The sequence below is a fragment of the Hoplias malabaricus genome, chromosome 1 (assembly GCF_029633855.1).
Source record: "Hoplias malabaricus isolate fHopMal1 chromosome 1, fHopMal1.hap1, whole genome shotgun sequence".
NCBI lineage: Eukaryota > Metazoa > Chordata > Actinopteri > Characiformes > Erythrinidae > Hoplias > Hoplias malabaricus.
The window spans coordinates 5,646,409-5,667,495 of NC_089800.1; the positions used below are offsets into that span (position 1 = coordinate 5,646,409).

General features: G+C 40.6%; 1 protein-coding gene across 3 annotated transcripts in view; it reads right to left on the bottom strand.

Moving 5' to 3' along the window:
• Nucleotides 1-6,493: 6,493 nt before the first annotated feature.
• The window catches only part of rab11al (RAB11a, member RAS oncogene family, like), a 43,474-nt gene continuing 28,880 nt past the window's right edge, over nt 6,494-21,087 (bottom strand). The window contains exons 1-6 of one of the 3 annotated variants that reach the window (XM_066644970.1): nt 19,966-20,056; nt 19,368-19,437; nt 9,854-9,999; nt 8,698-8,836; nt 8,431-8,538; nt 6,494-7,699 (exon numbers count right to left, since the gene is read on the bottom strand). In XM_066644970.1, coding sequence (XP_066501067.1) covers nt 6,926-7,699; nt 8,431-8,538; nt 8,698-8,727 — 912 coding nt within the window. In that variant the 5' untranslated portion in view covers nt 8,728-8,836; nt 9,854-9,999; nt 19,368-19,437; nt 19,966-20,056 and the 3' untranslated portion in view covers nt 6,494-6,925. Of the gene's footprint in view, nt 7,700-8,430; nt 8,539-8,697; nt 8,837-9,853; nt 10,000-15,723; nt 15,734-19,367; nt 19,438-19,965; nt 20,057-21,087 lie in introns of those variants that run through there. The other 2 variants (XM_066644969.1, XM_066644971.1) reach the window with 2 other exon arrangements.

The following is a 21,087-nucleotide window of genomic DNA, read 5'->3' on the forward strand; positions in this document are numbered from 1 at the left end:
TCAAAGGATTGACAGCATAAAACCCCTCTGTTTATGTTTCTCATTGGATTGGATACGTCCCAATTGTGTACTATTTTATAACTTTAAAAAATCTTGTCAGAATTGGACTGACATTGTACACAAATTATTGCTAACAGACTGTGTTAAAGCCCAATGTGTTTGTCTGAAACATAAGGTCGTAATCTCAATAATACCTTGCTGCCCCCTGTTCAGTGCCTCAGAAGGCAGTATTATGACATGAATTTACATGGAAACAAATTGGAAACAAGCTTCAAAGGCAACAGTACGTCATAGAACTATCTGGACGTTTATATGCTAACATTCGCTAGCCAGCGTAACTACAAATCTGGAGCCATTGGGGGGCAGCATTTTTTACAAACATTCATTTCAGCCTTCCTCCCTCAGAGTTTTGCCTCAGTATACAGTATTTAGGACGTTTCAGACACTGTCATAACGTCAATACATGTTGTAACAGCAGCGGTTACAATCTTCCTGTAACTTGCGTCATTGTCTGTATTTTTCACGTTTTTACATTTTTCAAATGTAACTTCCTCCTGTCCATTTCTTAAAGGACACTACACTCAAACCGAACCAGTTCCAAGAATCCATTGTGGATGTATAATTACACTCAACTCAGCTGACAGTTTTAACTACATGACGTATAACAAACTCAACCACTGTAGTTATTTTTTGTGTTAAATACTCATCTGACTCGCATCCATTTAAAAATTACTGATCACTGTGATTGACTTTTTTTTTCTAAACGTGTCCAAAAACTGAAGAAGCATTTAAAGCGACCACAGTTCTTGGGCCATACCTTAGAAATGTTATGTCATAGGTCACAAACTCGGGATGTTATCAGACACCACATTCCGTAAAGCAGACACAGGTAAAGAGAGAGATTTAAACACAGGTCATGTACTAAAACCACCATTTAAAAATCTGTGTTCATTTTCTTGGAGCTTTATTTAAAAAACATAAGCACAAGGAGAATATTTTCCAATTTTTCACTGATCAATGTATTTTGTAAATATACAAAAGTTTAGAATGAATTTCATGTCAGAAAAACATTCAAACCCTTTAGCAAAGTCTCTAAATAAGAGTTTAAAGATTATAGAATATTCCTGTTCCATTGTCTGAAACACGTGTGTGTATCGTGACAGAGTGTAATCTTTAAGCTACATCCACAAAAAGAGACTTTAATTCGAGAGAGGATAGAAAAATTTATTTTGGCAGTTTTTGGCACATAATCAACTATAAGTGAATCATAGACGCTGACTTATTAATTAATATAATGAATATTAATTAAGTTTACTCAGCCTGTGACAGTGTGAACATACAGAGACAAGTGCTTTAACTTTTAAATAAGACAGGCGCTGAGGCAATATTAAACTCATAGGGCCACCCACTGAAAAAATCTAACGGAAAAGTGACCACTACACGGGACAAATAATTATAAATTATAAGGCATTTCAAAACAGTACCAAAGAAATTATTAACGTTATATTTAGTGTATACTTACATACACTTAAAGGGTATATATATATATATATATATATATATAGAGAGAGAGAGAGAGAGAGAGAGAGAGAGAGAGAGAGAGAGAGAGAGAGAGAGGCCTTTTAGGTTTTTACATTTTAAATTTGTTACACTGATATATATCAGATTTAAATTGTAAAAACCTAAAAGGTCTCTACAGTCACGATCTGAACACGCTCCTCGGTTGGCATGGCTGTAATTCAAAAATATAAAGTATATATTAAAGCAGGCTAGGCGACTATGAGCTCCATAGAGTCACATCAGCGTGTATACAGAGCAAAAAACATGTACTCATGTACTGTAAAAACAGTAAAACCAATGTGATAGTTTACAGGTCTACAAATACATAACAGAAACGTGTAGAGCACTGTTTTGTGCTATTTTACTGTTTTTATTTTGAAGGTATATTATAGGACACTCTTTTTCTGAAATGGCTCCAGAGAAAGGCAGCACTGACACCTACTGGTCGCAGTGTGAATCTGTGCATTTGATTGTAGTTCTAGAACTGTTCAGTCTTTAAGACTGCACAAAAGCTGTAGTTTATATATGTGTGTGTGTGTGTGTGTGTGTGTGTGTGTGTGTAGTAAATATAAATACATTAATACATGTTATTAAGGTGATAACGTCAGGTCAGTGAACATTTTCCTCTATGTTCTGTGTTCTAGGTGTTTCCACAACACAGTGAACTGGAACAGTCATCGCTGAACATATTATCTGATAACCGAGGGAGAGTTGACTATAAATATGTATGGGTTGTTTCTGACAATAAACAACTGTAAGATACATTTAATAATTCTAGAAATATGAATGGACGCTTCAGCAGTTTCGTGTTAGAAGGCTGTTGGAAGAAAAACACTGAGCTACAGAAGTTATAAGAGCAGAGTGTGTTTACATTGTAAAGTATAAAATAATTTATTTACTAAACTTTAAGTCTCTATACCTTATTTAATCCATAAGCTTATTGGCATATTACAGTGCCATAGAAAGAAAATGTTTTATTTAAAAGTATTTTATTTTAAATCCCAGTTTTATTTTAAATGTTTAAAGTTTCACTTTTTAAAACTTTAAAAAAGTTTTAATAATGTTTTTAATATGGCATTACTCTGCAGGATAATATTCATAAACAAAGGCAATAATGTCATTACATGTTGTAACAGCAGCAGTTGCAGTCTTCCTGAGTCCATTGTCTGAAACACATGTGGGTATCGTGACTGAGTGTAATCTTTAAGCTACATCTACATCTACAGAGACAAGTGCTTTAACTTTTAAATAAGACAGGCGCTGAGCAAATATAGCAACTCATAGGGCCACCCACTTTGAACAAATGCAATCTATAACTTACAGTCATGTTAGTGCTTTGAGGCAGATAAGATCTTTCCGGTGATGTCATGACACAGCCTCCATAGACCTTTTCATTTGTGTTACCTAGGCTACTAAGAACTTCATAGAACAGTCCAACAGAGGGTACATCCTACCTCTGCCACAGCCTAGGCTTTGGAATACAGCTCTTGAAAGTAATCAAGACTTTTGACAGAAGGAAGGGCAGGATGATCACATGACAAGGAGAACAGGAGGAACACAAGGGCAGGATGATCACATGACAAGGAAAACAGGAGGAACACAAGGGCAGGATGATCACATGACAAGGAGAACAGGAGGAACACAAGGGCAAGATGATCACATGTCAAGGAGAACAGGAGGAACACAAGGGCTGGATGATCACATGACATGGAGAACAGGAAGAACACAAGGGCTGGATGATCACATGACAAGGAGAACAGGAAGAACACAAGGGCTGGATGATCACATGACAAGGAGAACAAGAGGAACACAAGGGCTGGATGATCACATGACAAAGAGAACAGGAAGAACACAAGGGCTGGAAGATCACATGACAAGGAGAACAGGAAGAACACAAGGGCTGGATGATCACATGACAAGGAGAACAAGAGGAACACAAGGGCTGGATGATCACATGACAAGGAGAACAGGAAGAACACAAGGGCTGGATGATCACATGACAAGGAGAACAAGAGGAACACAAGGGCTGGATGATCACATGACAAGGAGAACAGTAGGAACACAAGCACTGGATGATCACATGACAAGGAGAACAGTAGGAACACAAGCACTGGATGATCACATGACAAGGAGAACAGGAGGAACACAAGGGCAAGATGATCACATGACAAGGAGAACAGGAAGAACACAAGAGCTGGATGATCACATGACAAGGAGAACAGGAAGAACACAAGGGCTGGATGATCACATGACAAGGAGAACAAGAAGAACACAAGGGCTGGATGATCACATGACAAGGAGAACAAGAGGAACACAAGGGCTGGATGATCACATGACAAGGAGAACAGGAAGAACACAAGGGCTGGATGATTACATGACAAGGAGAACAAGAGGAACACAAGGGCTGGATGATCACATGACAAGGAGAACAAGAGGAACACAAGGGCTGGATGATCACATGACAAGGAGAACAGGAGGAACACAAGGGCAGGATGATCACATGACAAGGAGAACAGGAGGAACACAAGGGCAGGATGATCACATGACGAGGAGAACAAGAGGAACACAAGGGCAGGATGATCACATGACAAGGAGAACAGGAGGAACACAAGGGCAGGATGATCACATGACAAGGAGAACAGGAGGAACACAAGGGCAGGATGATCACATGACAAGGAGAACAGGAAGAACACAAGGGCAAGATCACATGACAGGGGGGAATGGAAACAACCAGGAACCAAAACAAATCAAGACGCCAAGACAAGAATTAGACCAAGAACCATAACAAATCAAGAAAACAGAACCAAGCATGTTTCATACTGCTCTGCTGTGATTTGGAGGGAAAAGAACTTCTGAACAAGTTGTAGCTGGATTAGTTATAATTCATTACTATTAATTAATTATATTCATACACGGGATAACATGTAAAATATCCTATGCCAAATTCATTAGAGCTTCACATAGGGCCCACCACACTCTCTTCCTGCCTGCCGCCAAGAAATTGTTCCTACACCTCAACACTAAGGTTGCTTTAACGTAGTTAAATTTAAGGCACCGTGCCTTCAAAAGTATTCCACAATCGTCTTTTATGATCCAGTCCTAACTCTTTGTGATATGACGCTGAATTAATCGACTTATTCTCTCTTTTTGTTCAAAACTTCCAGTTCCACCTTGCAGTAGCATTCATGGCCCTTTGTCTGAAATGTGCACCTGAAAAATCTCAATTTCAAGGGGTATACAGCCCTCCCCCTCATCCCTACCCCTCTGTCACAACAGGAATTGAGACAATTTAGCCCTAAGGAAAATAGAGGTGGAGCTAAGAAGTGAAATGGTATTCACCCATTGTTTATTTACGCATCCATGCATATCCCAATGAGCAGGTTTTCCTCATTCATATACAAACAATACTGCAAAGTAACCTATCGTTACATTAATACTGAAACACTGCTGTGGTCATTTTGATCTGGAACGACCCCATCCATGTATCTGTACACATCTGGACTACTATATATTCTGTGTTTTTAGCAAATATTATGCTCCTTACATTCTATTTGTACTATGTGCTTTTTTGTATTTAATTCTATGTTATTCTTTGTACTTTATCTGAATGTAAACTGATGTAGCACACTATTTTCCCTTTGGAGAGCAATAAAGTTTTATCGTATTTACTGATTTGGGATGATGAGTAAAATACTCCAAACCACTTTGCTCAGTTCCAAAGTTTTAGAAACCAGTGTTGGGAGCTTTTAACCACCCTCATGAAAACTTGAAATTTTTTGTTACACTTATATAGCGCCTTTCTAGATACCCAAGGACGCTTTACAATCAACACTGCTCAGAACTCCATTCAATCAACACTCAATCCACACACACACTGGCGAGAAGCGGCAGCCAAATGCATACAGCGTACTCATGATCAGGAATAACCACCCACCTGGAGGACTGCTTCGGGCACTAGGATTTCACCCAGGACAGAGTGCCAATCCATATCTGGGCACACACACATTCACTCACACATACAGACATTCATTGACATACACACTCATTCACTCACACACCAGGACAGTTCTTACAGAAGCCAATTCACCATGTTTTTGAACTGTGGAAACCCCGGAGGAAACCCACGCAAACACGGGGAGAACATGGAAACTCCACCCAGATAGGACTTGAACCCAAGACCCAGCGCTGAGAGGCTAACATGCTAACCACCAAGCCACCATATCCAAGCATTGGATATGGTGGCCTTATGGTGACCTGCACATGGAACTGTACATTTCTGAGAGACTGTTCATACAAGAAAGTACCCAGAAAGAGACTTGTAAGTTTCTGTAAAATATCTGTAACACCATTGACAAAAAAAAAAGGAAATTTACCATAAAATAAATTGACTGAAGCTTCAAAAGTGTTTCACATGTGACTGATACTTTCATATAGTTATAACTAGTGTTACCCCAGTAAACAAGGAACGTCCCTGGACGTTCAAAATAGGTCTAAATGTAGTCTGTCCGTCAAGGACATATTTTAAACGTCAGTGGACGTCCAAAATCCATCTTAATAAGTTAGTTAAGTGGTGAACAATCGATAACGTAAGTGGACGTCCAAAACACGTTTTATACAAGTAATTTATTTCGGGACCAATTAATAACGTCAATGGACGTCCAAAATACGTCTAATAGTCGTCTTTTCAATGTCTGTGTTTGGACGTCTTTTCAACTTTCATTTTCAACCTTAAGAGAACGTTGATTAGACGGTGGTCATTACATTATTTCAACGTTGAATCAACGGCTAAATGTTTACTGGGACAGCTGTTTTTCATGTTTAACACAACAAAACTCATATAGAAGAAATACAAAAGAAATATTAAAAGAGGAATTTTTCTTGGTTTTATTGGTTAATGTACAAACAGAACAGAGAGTGCATAGACATCGACCTTTTGTAGTTTATTCCTATTTAAATTTCAAAGCGTCCCAGTTCTGCCCCTCAGTTTTAGTATGATCCAAATGAGAACAATTCCCTGCCCAAGTAAGAATGCCACTGACATAACAAAAAGACAACTTAAGTCATTCATTTTCCACTCGTAACATAGGAGTGCCTTCTATATATGTTAATGTACAACTGATTTAGCCACGTCAAGTTATGTAGAGCTAGTAACTCTATACGAACTTAATTTAAATTGCAAAAGAATTAAGAATAACTAGTTACTTGCATCAGCACGGTCCGCAAGAAATATGAGCATTACAGATAAATGGAAAATCCATATCCCTCGCTCATATTTCAAATCCTAGGACAAAGCAAAGAGTTTCATGCCTCACACATCACACATCCAGTAACACTGCTGCACCTAAGCACTGGAAAAGTGATTGCATCATTGATCATTCGTGTCCCTCATGAAAAATTCTTTTTCACGTTTGACAACCTCTTCATTTCTTGTGATCACCTGTTTGATTTTCACTTCATTGCTATACCTCTCGTAATGTCTCTGGCTAATTGATACATTGGTTTGTGAACTTGAAAAAGTAGACCGCTGCTGAAATGAATTAGTCAACGATTCATGGGAAACTAGCCTCGAAGTTCCTAGCTGTGGAAATAAGCTGTTTTGGAAAGCGCTGTTATGCAGTTGAAATAAACTTTCATGTGGAGATTGGAAGGGTTCTCTGGGTGGAAAGGCTGTTGTTGGACTCCATTTTGTGTCTGCTGCTAAGCCAATCATCTCAGTTTCTCTGGCACCACTTTGGCCCCAAAAACTTGGGCTAGAAATAAATGTAGACCTTTTCGCAGGTGTCAAAAAATCTCCAGCTGTCTGGAGGTCAAAAAACACTTCGGCCATGGAGGCTCTCTCTGAGGCGTTGAAGGTCACCATCTTGGACACAGTGTTGCAGCAAGGATAGTCTTTCAGATATTCCCTGATTTTGTTGGGATCAAGATTGTATGGATCTAGTTTCTTCATTAGGATGAGTTCAGCGATGATTTTGCCCATAGCCCAAACGTCAGAGCGCTTGTCTCGAACGCTACTGTTTAGCCGGACCTCAGGAGAAGAGTAGTCCATATTCCCAAGGTTTATGGCAGAGGATCTACCATTTACAAAGAATTTTGCAAGGCCCATATCAATGATGACAACACGATGGGATCCATGCTCAACCTGATGGAAAAAATCATAGCAGCGGCCTTAAATTTACAGTTCAACACCCCCATTTATTCATTCATTCATTCATTGTTTGTAAGCGCTTATCTAGTTCAGGGTCGCGGTGGGTCCGGAGCCTACCTGGAATCACTGGGCACAGGACGGTAACACACCCTGGAGGGGGCGCCAGTCCTTCACAGGGCATGATTAGTAATAATTAGTAACATTAAATAGACCGTTTTTACAGTGTTTACCTGAGTTTCGACTGTTAGTTTAATAGGGGTATGTCACATATCATAAAAAATTATTATTAATATAAAAATATATATAATATATGTGTTCTCCCTGTGTCCGCGTGGGTTTCCTCCGGGTGCTCCGGTTTCCTCCCACAGTCCAAAAACACACGTTGGTAGGTGGATTGGCGACTCAAAAGTGTCCGTAGGTGTGTGTCTCTCTGTTGCCCTGTGAAGGACTGGCGCCCCCTCCAGGGTGTATTGCCGCCTTGCGCCCAATGATTCCAGGTAGGCTCTGGACCCACCGCGACCCTGAACTGGATAAGCGCTTACAGATAATGAATGAATGAATGAATGAATGAATGAATATCTATAAATCTTTTGAATCTCATTTAAATCCAATATGATCTTAGGCAAGTATATGATGATTTATGTGTGCAGCTTTGTCTAACCATGACTACAGGCTCAGAATATGTGTGTGTGTGTGTGTGTGTGAGACTCTATCAGAACTCTCACCATGATGTTGTCTGGTTTGAGATCCTGGTGGACAATGTCCTTGCTGTGCAGGTAGCACAGACCTTCACACATGCCAGTGATGATGGTGGCCTTCACCTTTGAATTCAGCTGTAGGGGCATTGGTCCAGTCATTTTTCCATTATACAGAGCATTCCCTTCTTAACTGGAATATTTGTTCATTTGTTTATTACACTGCATTAGCTTCAGTTTCCTTCATGATCAATAAAGCCTTATCTTTCCTAATCTTACGAAACACAAACACCTTACCTTTACTTCAGATTTTAAATTGTTAAACATGGTTGTCTCGAGGTCCTCTCCAAAGATGAACTCCAGGGGAATGTGCTATTTTTCATCTTCCACCCACGGAGGCCCAAGAAGCTTAACCACGTTTTTGTGATCTGTGCTGCTGCAAATTGCAAGTGATTATAAAAAGACGTCAATGTGCAATAAATTTTCACCCCAAATTCTAATATTTGTTAAGATATTGGAAAGGCAATCAACATTATACCCATTTATATAGCATTTTAAAAGTATTTTTTAACATGCAATCTTAAATACCAAGGTGATTAAAAGAAAATGTGTGAAATATGATGCCAAAGAACAACCATGTTTGGTTCCCTTCAAAATTTTTCAGTAAATGATTGATGGACCATTGTTTGTGAAGCTCTCTTTGATATAAACCAGTCATCAATAAGATTTAAAGCTTTGAAATGTGAAATGTGATATATAAAAGCGCATTTCGACTGCATGGTACCCATACGGGGAGCTAGTGGAAAAACCAGCAGGACCATGGACTAAAAAGCGAGTAGAGCTGGGAAGAGAGGAGTAGAGTAGGTACCATGCAGTGGAATGAGAACAGTCTTGAAGTTGATATGTTAGAAGCAGGAATAATGGACGAGAATAAGGGCCTGAACCACATTTGACAAGGGCCAGAAGATCGTAAACAAGACGATTCTGTATCAATTAAAAATATTATTAAAAGTCCCATAGGGCGGCACGGTGGTGCAGTACGTAGTGTCGCAGTCACACAGCTCCAGGGACCTGGAGGTTGTGGGTTCGATTCCCGCTCCAGTGACTGTCTGTGAGGAGTGTGGTGTGTTCTCCCTGTGTCGGCGTGGGTTTCCTCTGGGTGCTCCGGTTTCCTCCCACAGTCCAAAAACATACGTTGGTAGGTGGATTGGTGACTCAAAAAGTGTCTGTGAGTGAATGTGTGTGTGTTGCCCTGTGAAGGACTGGCGCCCCCTCCAGGGTGTATTCCTGCCTTGCGCCCAATGATTCCAGGTAGACTCTGGACCCACTGTGACCCTGAATTGGATAAGCGCTTACAGATAATGAATGAATGAATTAAAATTCCCATTAAGTAACCACCCAGAAAGCTAATTTTTAGAAATGTAAACACTGAAACATCAGTGGCTTTACTCACGAATACACTTGTATCTCTCGGTCAAGTTCTTTAGAGGAGATTTTATCTAAAGGCACTTTCTTTATTGCTGCTATTTTTCCATTGTATTTCTGCTTATACACTTTCCCGAAGCAGCCTCCAGCCAATGTTCTTGGAGTGTAGTCCATCTAGTGTCCAAAAAAAAGCAAGATAAAAAAATGTTAGGGTTAAAGTTTTTTGTTGTTATTCCTTAATTTTCTTTACAGAATCTTATTTTCTCCCATTGCACTTTAGTTCCTATGCAGCTGCTCCAGAGGTTTTCTTTTCTGTGGAGATTATACAAACTGTGTGTGCACAACTGATTGACTGAAGTAAAGTAACAGATCTTAACTTATCAATAGTTTTAACTAATGATTGAACCTATAAGGTACTAGGTGCCATTACCATGACACCAAGCATTTATTTACAACTTTAAAATATGCTTTCTATTTCTCTCAGGAACTCAACTTGTTTGAGAACTAAATTCAGTTTCAAATGTTTCCTGAATTTGGTTTTGTCCAGTTAAGTCCATTGAATCAATTCATTATATAACAGATAATGGAGGGTATCCATACTGTACCTCAGTTCTGTGCTGCTCAATGTCCTTTGCGTGTTACTATGGCTCAGACTGTGTGTGTTGGACTTATATATCCTGTACCTGTGAAGACTCGTGACTCCTACCACGCCCTCATTCTCCCAACAAAAAAAAAAAGATTGAAAATACCGACATTGTTGTCTCCTAACACTGAGAAGAAAACAAACGAGTCCAGTGGAATTTTGCGATGAACTTAACCAGGTTAATTGTCAATGGCTTCTCTGACTTGAATATAAAGGGCAGTGGATACAAGTTATCACAACAACAGAGGGCTAAGTTAAATCAGTCCACCATATTACCATAGAAGTGATGTTTAACAGAACCCAAACTTTACACAGACATGCCAAAAGTCATAGGATAGCAGTATGTAAATTGATTATATCTGAAGCTGTGCAGGCACTTAACCTTCCTCAATCCAGGTCAGTGCAGCATTCATTAGCTTCCATCTGATATGGGACCGTAAGATGGACACAGCACCTCATCTGGGCTTGAGAAGATGCTAACTGGACTCTAGGGGCTGGCAACATGAGGCATGGTTCGATGAGTCACAGTACCAATTATTTTGGGCTGATGGTAGGGTTCATATGTGGCGTAGGCACTCCGTTGGGTCTTCTGCTTCCATATCCCATGGAAGCTAAATTGCCATTGTTGTGTCATGTCACATCATTTTATATATCATGTATATAATCAGCTAAACCGGAAGATAAACTCTAAATTACTAAGATGGGGGACTGGGTTAAATATATAAATGGTTCAATGTCAAGAAAAGAGGTAACTAATCAACTAATCGCTGATCTGCCCTTTGATGGACATTTCTTCATCCTCAATATATCGCTAAGCTGAATGCACTCAGTGCTAGAGACTTAAGCTTCCATTGGTCCAGAACACTACAGTCAGACTTCCTACAAAAACTAGGACATTTGATCATATCAGACTTATACTATCAGCCCAACAATGGCTGCCAGTCTAATCAAGAATAGAATACAAATTCTGCTGTTGACATTCAAAAGCAGGGAAAAATCTCAGCCCTCGGGATTTGCATGAACTTATTGTGTATTATGAACCATCACGCCCACTTTGATTACAAAGGTCTAGAATTATTACGTCTATTGCAGAGGGTAGAACCTTTTCAGGTAGGGCCTCCAAATTTGGAATGATCGTCTGTGTTTGGGATTCAGACACAGCCTCAGGTTCAAACCGATATATTCAGTCAAGCGTCCCTGTTAGATTCCCACGATTGCGGTTAGATAAAGGGTGAAGAGCTGAGCGTTCACAGACAGAGAAAATTAAGGTAATCTGAGATGTCAGTGATGTCGTTTCACCGCGCTCACCTGGTCGCTCAGGTTCTAATGAAGTCTGCATGAGCTACACCTTACACTCTAATTCATTCATTCATTCATTATCTGTAACCGCTTATCCAATTTTAGGGTCGCGGGGGGTCCAGAGCCTACCTGGAATCATTGGGCGCAAGGTGGGAATACACCCTGGAGGGGGCGCCAGTCCTTCACAGGGCAACACAGACACACACACATTCACACCTACGGACACTTTTGAGTCGCCAATCCACCTGCAACGTGTGTTTTTGGACTGTGGGAGGAAACCGGAGCACCCGGAGGAAACCCACGCGGACACGGGGAGAACACACCAACTCCTCACAGACAGTCACCCGAAGCGGGAATCGAACCCACAACCTCCAGGCCCCTGGAGCTATGTGACTGCGACACTACCTGCTGCCACCGTGCCGCCCCTACACTCTAATTATCCTAAGAATTTTCAGTCAAATCAGATCTGTATGTTTTGCTGCTGAGTGTAACAACTGCTCATTCAATCTGACCTGATTCTGGGAACGATTGTCTGATTTGGGTGGCCCTGATGTCTGGCCAGTTTTGACCATAAAACAGCACCTACTCATCCCCCAGAACACGTATCGAGATTTGTCGATTCTGACTCATCTCTCATAGAGCCATATTCTGCATGTGGAGCAGTGTCTCACTTTCATGTCATCAACTGAACCCAGACTAGAGGATATATACAGGACCCACTGCACCAGGTGGGTTACAGCCATAAAGAAAGACAGCACACACCCTGGACACTGCCTTTCCACCCCACTGCCTTCTGGGAGATGTTAAAGGACACTGTACACCCAGACTACAAGACTGAAAGACAGCTTCTACCATAGAGCACTGAACACTACTGAACCCTGATCATAACAAACCCAACGGACTATAACTCCACCTTCACATCCAATACATCACTTTATTCTATCGTTACACTTATATAGCGCCTTTCTAGATACCCAAGGACGCTTTACAATACACACTGCTCAGAACACTCAATCCACACACTGGCGAGAAGCGGCAGCCAAAGCACAGCGCACAGCGTACTCTCAACCAGAAACGACCGTCCACCTGGAGGACTGCATCGGGCACTAGGATTTCACCCAGGACAGAGCGCCAATCCATATCTGGGCTCACACACATTCACTCACATTCACATACACACTCATTCACTCACACAGCAGGACAGTTATTAGACAGAAGCCAATTCACCTACCCTCCATGTTTTTTGGACTGTGGGAGGAAACCCATGCAGACACGGGGAGAACATGGAAACTCCACGCTGCACATTGCACTCATTTCCACATCCATTACGTCACTTTAAAATACACTGCACAGGACATGTCGTAATAGACCACTCTACACTCATTTTGGCTCTAATTCTTTGCTTGTACTGGTCTCGGTTTATAAACTGCCATTTGATTGTACACTGCTTTTTCTTTGGATTCACTTCGGATTCACTTTGGAGTCTTGGTTCCTCTCAAGATTTCTTTCTTCAGCTAATAGTTTTGGACTCTATTGTACCGATGTATTTATTGCTCAGTGTGTTGAGGGAGCTTTTCTTCAATAATGTGACGAGACGTTTCAGACTTACTTTGTTAATGAGAAAATATCAGAGAGGTAATTTTGGCTAATCATATTATGTTTATAGTTTGGAGCTGGCCTTCCTTCTCTCTCTCTCAATGTGGTTGGTGTGTGTGTATGTGTCTTGCTCTGGAGGCTATGTGTGAGTCTAATGTAAGTGACTTGTATCAGTGTATGCTGAGAGGGTTCAATGAAAGCATCGGCTTGGAGAAGTTACAATTAAAAGCCAGACTATGATCTAATACAATCTGGTGATTTGGAAATAAAGGTGTTTTAATCAAGGGATTTGGTTTATTTGGAAGGGGCAAGCAGTAGCCAGTTGTAGATTTTTCTTAAGTGTTAATTTGCATATTGGAGCCGCTCAGAATAATGCTTTGCTGTAACATTAATCTTTAATATTAGCTATTATTATCTATTATTAGACTTTTCTCTTGCCCGTCCTAGTCTCTTTATTTTTATTGTGATTTGAGACTTTGACCAAATGCTGCCAGTTTTGTTGTGACAGTGTTGTGAATAGGAATGTGTCTCGCAGTAATTTGATCTCATTCATCTTGTTCTTGTGAAGAGCAATGGGTTCTACCACACCCTCATTCTCCATATTTAAAAAAACGATCAAATGAAAAGTAATTATCGGTGTGGAATTTTCTGTGGAAATCGGAGTCATCATGCAGCATGTTTTGGAGGCTTTTTATTGTATTGATAATTAACTTTAAAATTACTGGCTGTCTATTTTAATGCTGGTATCTATCAAACTAGCTACCTCACCAACAATGCTGCGCTCCAGTATCGCCTCGTACTCAGGTAACCTTTTATAATCAGCATGGACGGTATTATATTATCCTTTGTGCTTACACACAAATAGAGTTAGCATTACCTCCATTTTGAATCTACAGTATGGCTCTGCAAAGCCATTTCTCCTTCCATTTAAAGGTGGGAGAAATCTGAATTAGACACTAAATTCAGCCTCATATGGTGAAAGGCAGGCTAAGAGGCTATTGTTAATGTTCTGTTACAGTGGTAACATTCATTTATTATCTGTAAGCGGTTATTCAGTTCAGAGTCAAGGTGGGTCCGGAGCCTACATGGAATCACTGGGCACAAATTAGAAACACATTATGAAGGGGGCACCAGTCCTTCACAGGGTGACAAACACTCACAGGGACACAGGGAGAACACACCACACTCCTCACAGACAGTCACCCGAAGGGAAACCCACGCAGACACAGGGAGAACACACCACACTCCTCACAGACAGTCACCCGGAGGAAACCCACGCAGACACAGGGAGAACACACCACACTCCTCACAGACAGTCACCCGGAGGAAACCCACGCAGACACAGGGAGAACACACCACACTCCTCACAGACAGTCACCCGGAGGAAACCCATGCAGACACAGGGAGAACACACCACACTCCTCACAGACAGCCACCCGGAGGAAACCCACACAGACACAGGGAGAACACACCACACTCCTCACAGACAGTCACCCGGAGCGGGACTCGAACCCACAACCTAAAGGTCCCTGGTGCTGTGAGACTGCGACACTAACTGCTACACCATGTGCCGCCCAATAAAATAACTTAGTATCCTTTATAGGTTTGACATTTGGCACAGCCTTCACAAGAAAATCTCATTTGACAAGTCATTCTTGTTAACAGGAAAACTTTCTATAACTTTTTCTGTTGGTTTTGTTTTCAGCTTGGAGAATGAGGATGTGATAGGAAAAATGGCTCTTCACATGAACCAAATTAATCAGACAAAAATACTCTGAGGCAAATCCCTACTAACATCACATCTTCTTTATTTGTAACTGCTGTTTTGTTTTTTTGCTTTTTTTTGCCAGAAAACATTAACAGTTTAAAAATCAATTTATTTGGACTTTAACCTGGAATTTTACATTGCAATGCTTTTATTAAAATTTATTAACACATATGATATAATACCAAATTTAATGATATGATATTGTCAATTCCACATCAGAAACTCATATGAAGAGTAGAAACTATAATTAAAGGTACAGTTCCTTTCATAACATAGTTCAAACCTACATATGTCTGATATATGGGGTTGAACATAGGTTTAAATCTTTTTTTTTTTTGTCATGTTTATACCAAAGGTTTGCTGACATTTCTTCCCAATTACTAATACTAGTGACTGCCAGATCCACCCCATTAGCTAGGACTTCCAATGGAGAGCATCCAGAGCTGACTGATGCCCTGTGATGAGGGGAGAATGTTGGTCATCCTACCCCATCTAGAGAGTGAAGACGCTTTCCTGTGCTCTCTTGGACTCCCAGCCTCAGGCAGCTGAGTCATCACCAGGGAATAAACCAATGGACAAGGCCAACACTTACGATGCTGCACTACTCCGAAGGCTGTTTTTCACTTCTTAAGAGGTTGAGGGTTTGGCCTTACATTTTGCTTGCTTTAAACTAAGGGGAATGTGACACTGTCACAATTTATCTGGACAAAAAAATATTCAGAGTAACTGCCAAAGAAATGTTGATCATCTCAAAGTCTTCTCTGGTCTATCAGGTATGTTAATCCACTGTCAACAGCACCGTTCAGGTCTGAAAAGGTATTTGGATCTTCACAGATGCTGAAATGAAGCACCATTTCAGGGTTGACAGCTCTCATGGATTGCCAAAGAGACTTCTGCAATTACATGTGATCTCCCACTATCCCATGAAACCTTCTATTGCAAATACAAAAATTCAATTCAGCTTCATTAAGCTTATACGCTGGATATAAGTATCTGAATAAACAGATACTGCAACTACAGATAAATCTCAAAGAAAAGTTTAATTTTAGTCATTTAATCTTTAGTTTTAGTCCATTAAATAATACAAAAAAAGTAGTCATGTATTTTAAAGGTTTTACTATTTTTGAGGTTTTATTTATTACTAGGGTGACCAGACGTTCTCTTTTACCCGGACATGTCCTCTTTTTTAGGCTTAAAAAATGCCCGGCCGGAATTTCACAAACGTCCGGGATTTTGTTTTTCTAGAGCTTACATAGAACTTCGAGAAGTTTCGTTCACAAACTAGTCCCGCCCTCCCCTACTCCGATTGGTTCGCTTGAGTGAGAAGGGAGCGTGGTGAAGTAGCCTAAAATCTTCTGATTGGACGGTCTGACTGTAGCGCTACCGTTATTGGTCGATAACCTTCTCTGTAACCATTTAATTGGTCAGTCTGCCCGTCAGTAGTCCTTGTTTACGTCAGGCAAAGCTCATGTACCCACCCTCAGCTCGAGCAGCTATGCCGAAACGGAAATGTAAGTTCTCTGATGAATTAAAAAAGAAATGCCCATGTTTTGTGTAGCAAATAAAGGTGTAAAGAACCTAAAAGCACACCTCCCCCCAGACGTGTCCTCTTTTTCACCATCTCAGATCTGGTCACCCTTTCATAAACAACAGCTTAAACATTATGATACATTTAAAAACATTGACATCCATAATTATAGCAGAAATATGGTCACTTTTGTCGTTAACGAAATCAGCACCGCTATGTGGTGCACTAGCATATATAAGAAGGGGTTAATGGCTTCAACAGCCAAACTGTGCCTTATTTTTCTGCATGTCTCAAGTTTAAGTAATTAGAAGTGTTTTAATTTAAACACGTAGTTACACCACATTAGTAGTGCACTCTGTAGTCATTTCCGAGTGATTTGAAACACGTCCTGAATGTAAAAGTGCTCTTTGCATATTTTTAAATATGTATCTTAGCCTAGCTTTGTTCTTTAGCCGTTTAGCTTTTTTAAAAATCTGTCTTAGTATCAGCGTGTGCTCTAAAAATAATTTAAATACAAATAATTGGTATAAAACACGAGCAGAAGATTATTTACTGGTCAAAAATGTTTTAAAAAGGAGAGCGTTACTGAGCAACAGCTTTCAGCGGATTGATAAAATTGTGAAATAAATATGCAGCTATGGCCAAATAACAGCACGGTTATTTACAGCGTGGATAACAGGAAAAACCCGGGATAACAGCACGGTTGTCCCTGTGAGTGGAAGACATCAGGAGAACATGTTTATTTTGTAATCTAACCAAGGCTGTTCAGGAATGCTGGAACTTTGCGCTCCTGTAATATTCGTGTCGTCCAGCAGGGGGTGCTGGTGGTCCGCGAGTTTGGGGAACAACACGTGGCCTATTGTTTCTTCCCACAGGTGGAACGGGGCACTTATTAGGATTCTTAGGCCACAAAAAACACATTTTAGTTATGCTTTGTAACATTCTGAAGCACACTGTTACAGGTTTAGATTTTGTACAAAGGCAAATATGTAGCACATATTAAGGAGGACATTTGTGATAAAGTGGGCTCCAATTGGCCCCGGAATGTACCATGAATTTGATTAAGAACTCGTGACCCTACTGACCCATAACAATAATATACAATATACACTGCCTACAAACTTCAGTCTGATTCCAGTGCATCTTTTGCACAGCTGTACATATCACACTGCAATCGACTGTAAATCATTTTTTATGATTCTCAGACCCACCTTAGGACACATTCCATGTCCTTTGGCTTTTCACCTAGGCCTCTTTTGTCTGCTGTGTGACTTCTTCTTATACATACATTGCTGCCTAAAAACTTATTAAAAACGCCAGTCCTTCACAGGGAGAACACACACACATTCACACCTACAGACATTTTTGAGTCGCCAATCCACCTACCAATGTGTGTTTTTGGACCGTGGGAGGAAACCGGAGCACCCAGAGGAAACCCACACCGACACAGGGAGAACACACCACACTCCTCACAGACAGTCACCCGGAGGAAACCCACCACACTCCTCACAGACAGTCACCCGGAGGAAACCCACGCAGACACAGGGAGATTATACCACACTCCTCACAGACAGTCACCCAGAGGAAACCCACGCAGACACAGAGAGAACACACCACACTCCTCACAGACAGTCACCCGGAGGAAACCCACACGGACACGGGGAGAACACAGACAGTCACCTGGAGCGGGAATCGAACCCACAACCTCCAGGTCCCTGGAGCTGTGAGACCCTGTTTCCCACTATGCTACACCAATATCATGACCTAAATTCTTAGACAGTCTGTTTAATTCTGAGGGTTAAAGAGTGGCCAGAAATGTTCAGATAAATAATAATAACAATAAATAATAAAGTAAGGCAGATTTTGGAAACTAAAGTCAGCATAAGTGGATCTCAGTGTTCAGAAAAGCTTCATGGATGTGGACTGAATTATTAATGATGCTTGATGAACATTAATGACATTTACTCTGCCTTGTACCGCTTTTTTTTTTAAACACAGATACACATACAGTAACTTTCATTGTGAGGTCATATTAAAGCTCATAGCCCCCCACCCCTGCTTCCAAACTGCAGAATAAATGTATGTTTTGAGAACAAAAATTCACTTATAATAGTTCAAACAGTGAGTCAGTTAATATGGTATCAATATTTATCAATAATATCGATTAATTATATAATAAATTAATGAAGGAAGTTCATGAAACATTCTTTAATTCTTTCATTTTACTTAATCACTTCTTGATCAGTGTTGTGGATGATCTGTACCTACTCAGAATCATTTGGCACAAGGCAGGAACAGTGCACCTGTCCATTACAGAGTATCACACACTCACACATTCACTCACACCTGTGTCCAACTTCACACACTCACTCTGTCACTCACTCGCACCTGTGAGCAATCCACAGCCAATTCTCCTACCAGTATATTGTAGGAACCAAGAGGACCAGGGGGAAACCTATACAGGCACAGGGAGATCACATCAAACTCCTCTCACACAATGGTCCGAGGCAAAGTTCAAAACCCAGGAATCTGAGCCCCTGGAGCTGTGTGGTTATGGCTTTTGTGACCTGTAGCAGCATATGACATATGTATTCCTACATTCCTCTGTCTCTTTCATGTGACATATTTTAAATAAACCACTGTCAATTATGACTTACGATTTTTAACACAGAACCAAGACAAATATCAAAGTCAAATCCAATACTGACCGCCTTTGGCCTTCAGATCAGCTCCTGAAGCCTCACTGGTAAATACTGCTCGGCTGAATCTACCTAGAACCTGCGAGGAATAAATGGTTCTGATTGGATTATTCTGAGCAGGACATTTTAAGGATTTAAGCATTTGGTTTAAAACAGAAATTTAACACTAGAATTAGGCAACATTCGAAATTTAAATATGACAAGCATGTTATTAAATAAACATGAGACTGCAGATTTGATTTGATTTCCCCAGTGATGACCTTCAGATTCAACACTTGTACTTTTGGACCCAGGATCAGATCAGATCTTTTTTTTTTTTTTTTTTTTTTTTTCACTCGTATTGTTCCTCCAGTGCCATTCAAACTCTATCAGTTCTGTCAACAATAGTCCACCATACCAGCAAACAAATTAATATAAATTGGATATTACTGTGACCTCTGCAGGGGTCTAACTGAGGTGGGGCCACTCAAGGGTGTGGACAATTGTGGCATGACATTGTGAGGAGCTGAAGATCTGGAAAACCATTGTGAGAGAGAGAGAGAGAGAGAGAGAGAGAGAGAGAGGGAGTGACCTAATAGTTGAAAGAAAGCAATGAGGTCATACCCACCTGACTCATGCTCCCAGCTGAGTGCAGTGTTTCCACTTGAGCTTTGTGCAGAAACAACTCTATAGAAAATGTATGATCACACCTGACTCACGTGTAATTCTGCCATTAGATCATAGTTACTCTAACAATTGCGGCTGTTTACCATCCAATACGTTCCAATATTGACCTCAGACCCAGACAATAAATTTCATATTTAATAACAGCAGTTAACCCTACTGCATTCTGGTTGATTTCAATCTCATGAACAAGAATTCATTAATTATCTGTAAGCACTTCACTGAGCGCAAGGCAGGAACACTCCCTGGAGGGGGCGCCAGTCCTTCACAGGGCGACACACACTCAGACATTCACTCACACACTCACACCTATGGACACTTTTGAGTCTTCAATCAACCTACCAATGTGTGTTTTTGGACCATGGGAGGCAGCTGGAGCACCCGGAGGAAACCCATGGGGAGAACACACCAACCCCTGACACTACCTGCTGCTGCTACCATGCCGCCCATGCAAGAATATATAAAAAAAAATAGAATAATTTCCCCCTGTATGGCTTTTTGAGCTGATGTATAAAAATAGTAAGTGTTTAACAAACAGCATTTCAAAAATGTTAGTATATTTCATAAAATGCAATAAAAAGAAGAATCTTGTTCATGCAGGACTTCAGAGAACTACTGTCATAGTATGCTGCTGCATCAAGGAATGCAACCAGGGGTGGGTGACATGGCCTTAAAATAATATCATGATATTTTATGGCACTTTGGTGACAACAATAAACTTGGTGATAATTAAAAACACTTTTATTAATTTCAAGAATAGACTATTGCAACCAATTAAATGTTATGTTAAATATATATATATATATATATATATATATATATATATATATATATGGTGGCGCAGCAGGTAGTGTCGCAGTCACACAGCTCCAGGGGCCTAGAGGTTGTGAGTTCAATTCCCGCTCCGGGTGACTATCTGTGAGGAGTTGGTGTGTTCTCCCCGTGTCTGCGTGGGTTTCCTCCGGGTGCTCTGGTTTCCTCCCACAGTCCAAAAACACACGTTGGTAGGTGGATTGGTGACTCTAAAAAGTGTCCGTAGGTGTGAGTGAATGTGTGTGTGTGTGTG